The sequence below is a fragment of the Aulonocara stuartgranti genome (assembly GCF_965226115.1).
Source record: "Aulonocara stuartgranti genome assembly, chromosome: 15".
Classification (NCBI taxonomy): Eukaryota; Metazoa; Chordata; class Actinopteri; order Cichliformes; family Cichlidae; genus Aulonocara; species Aulonocara stuartgranti.
In genome coordinates, this window is record NC_138951.1 from 27,224,699 (window position 1) to 27,227,646 (window position 2,948).

At 44.5% G+C, this 2,948-nt stretch overlaps 1 protein-coding gene across 1 annotated transcript; it reads left to right on the plus strand.

Annotated features, from left to right (window-relative positions):
- Positions 1–1,199: 1,199 nt before the first annotated feature.
- Positions 1,200–2,731, plus strand: LOC309690186 (C-reactive protein-like). The gene is made up of 3 exons (XM_082507113.1): positions 1,200–1,223; positions 1,474–1,582; positions 1,957–2,731. The coding sequence occupies exons 2-3, from the start codon at positions 1,519–1,521 to the stop codon at positions 2,589–2,591; spliced, it is 699 nt and encodes a 232-aa protein (XP_082363239.1). The 5' UTR covers positions 1,200–1,223; positions 1,474–1,518; the 3' UTR covers positions 2,592–2,731.
- Positions 2,732–2,948: the final 217 nt, after the last annotated feature.

Consider the following 2,948-nt stretch of genomic DNA (forward strand, 5'->3'; position numbering starts at 1 on the left):
TCCTGGCTGCTTGGATCATGACACTCTCCCTCCTGCTCTGTTCCTGTGCTACTGAGTGTAACTACCGCCCCTCCCCCCTCTTCCCAGCGCAAAGCACAAGGCTCGCATGCGGAGTGAAGTGGAAAAAAAGTGCGAGAGAGAGGGTGAGAGAAAGAAAGAAAAAAAAAACCCCACGGCTCACGATAAGGAGCCGGCTCGCGTCGTTCACGTCAAAGATCCGGCTCTAAGAGCCATTTCGTTCGCGACCGACACATCACTAATAAGAAGATCATTTGTAACCTTCACTAAAGCTGTTTACTGTAAATGTCGATCCACCGACGCACTGACTGATAGTGTTAAAAACTCCCAATCCTTTTAATCTTTGGGCTGAAGGAAGGACACTACTCGGTGTATAAATGCTCAATCAACAATTCTTTATTCCCATACAATTCAACACTTATGAGCACAAGCCATCATGATGGGGAGAGATGCATGAAGAGGGTCACAGCAAATCTCAAAATGGTGACGGGTTACTCAGCTCCTTATAGCCTCTAGTGGCCCCCACCTAGTCGTAAAAGCCTAAACATTCACATTCTTTCTCTCACACGGCGCCTAAGTTATGACCTCGGCTCCTGATTTTTCTGCTCTCTGTAAAGGTGGGGGTATGGAATGTGGTCTGTCTCTTCTATTATAGGTACAAGGTCCTCTGCACACAAAATTCTCTTCATGATTCAGCAGTATGAAATGTCAAGAAAACAGTGTAACACATTCAACAGTGTCGAATAATACAGGTCAATCCAATAGATCTAATGATTTTTCACACTCTTTTAAGTCAGAAGTATAATGCAAACTAAAACTACATACTGATCACACACTCTATACTAAGAAGTATAATATGACCTACAGCAGTATCCTAATTCAACTACTTCAATTACAGATATAAGATAACATATAATAACAGAATAATCTCACAATAGACAGCCTGCTCTTCCTCCTGAGCAACAGCTCATGTGTTTGTGAGGTTGTCTTTAAAGTATCGGCCTGTAACATCCTGTATTGTGCTGCACAGATATGAAGAAACAACACAAAAACTGCTGACTCCTCAAACATTTCAGGAAAGTAGTCCAACATTTAGAAATCACAAAAACAGGAAGTCTCACCCTTCTGCTTTCTCCAGAAAAAGTGAAAAAGTTGCTGAGTATGGGAGACTTGTATGGTTGGCTGTGATTGGAAGATGAAACAAGGTTAGTTGGTTGGAAACAAAACAACCACACAGGAATAAGAATGAGAATCATCATTTCTCCTGTCAGACTGTTTTTGTTCAAAGGAGACAAGGACAAAGAGAAACACCATTGCTGCAGTATTCAGTGTGTTATTGTTAATTACGCCTTGTTATTGGATAAAGCACCGACTCTTCAGCTGTCAGAGAAGCAGTGATATCTCTGTAAAAACAGTAACTGCATCATTTAAACGAGCCTTTTATTTTCTAAGCAGGTGTAAAAGACACTGAAACACCTCTTGTTTCTCATCATCATCATCATGGAGTCATCATCGATGCTGCTCTTCATCCTTCTCTGGACTGTCGGAAGGAGTGAGGTTCAAGGTAAGAAACGGCCAAATGACCGTGAGTGACATCATTAAATCATGCTCCTCGATCGTGATCTTTAAAACATGTCTCAGTTTCACTGATCTGAGTTCAGACTGATTTCAGCTCTAAGAGACATCTGATTAGTTCACAGCTTCTGCTTGTTGAGTTTATTCCACTCTCTCGTTTCTTTTGAATTCTTTTGTTTGTGTCAGCTTGTGGAGCTGTTTTTTTTCCCCACTGAACTGTTTTCATGTATTTATGCTGTTGTTGTTGCTGCTGTTTTACGTTTATTTTAGTGGTAAAGCTCACAAGTTTTTTCATCACAGAGCTGCTCTAGATAACCAGGAGCTCTGTGAGGTCATCCTGTCTCCTTGTCTTTTTTCCTGCAGATCTGTCGGGGAAACAGTTCACATTTCCCAGCGACCCCAAAGGCATAAACCAGCCCCGCGTTGCTCTTCGTGCTAACACCCGCTTGATCACTGTCATGACTGTATGCCTTCGCTTCTTCTCCCAGCTGAACCGGATGCAGGGACTCTTCTCTTTGGCCACCCGAGACCACTCAAATGCTCTGATGCTAAATAAAGACGCTGAGGGGTCCTACAAGGTCCACGCGGGCGACGACACCTACATCTTCACAAAGCTACCCACCAACAGGATGGACTGGAACTCGGTCTGTTGGACCTGGGACTCTCGGACCGGGCTGACCCAGCTGTGGCTGAACGGACTTCGAACCTCACAGAAGTTGGTGGGACAGAACTATCTGGTCAATGGTGATCTGAGCATCATTGTCGGTCAGGAGCAGGATGCGTACGGAGGTGGGTTCGACAGGAATGACTCGTTTGAAGGTGACATTACCGACCTGCACATGTGGGACCGGGTGGTGTCTGCGTGCGACCTCAGGTCCTACATGAATCAGGGCTCCTTCTCTCCGGGAAACCTCCTCAACTGGAACAACCTGAACTTTGATGTGTCAGGGAACGTCTCCATCCAGGATGCAGATTTTGAGGAACCAGTCTGTCAGTAAAGTGTTCTTACTGTGAGCGTAGGGCTTCAAGTTCCAGCTTCAAGCACTTTTTATGAAACAGCAGCCATTCGGTGGATGCTTCATGCTGGCTGATGCTGTGTCATCGTTTCCAGATCAATTAAAGTTCCGATGTCTCATTCTGCTCGGCTTAATTTATTTATTCACAAGATTTACACCAACATAATCCAGTCAGCACGTCACAGGTAGTGGAGGTAAACGAAGTCACTGCTATATGGTCACACCTGCACACTGAAGCCAGCACGCAGGTGTAGATTATGCATTTAAAAGCCTCAGGGTTAGCATTTGGCTGCTGCCATTTTAGTGAGAACTAAGCTATGAGCTAATGCCAGCTAGCTT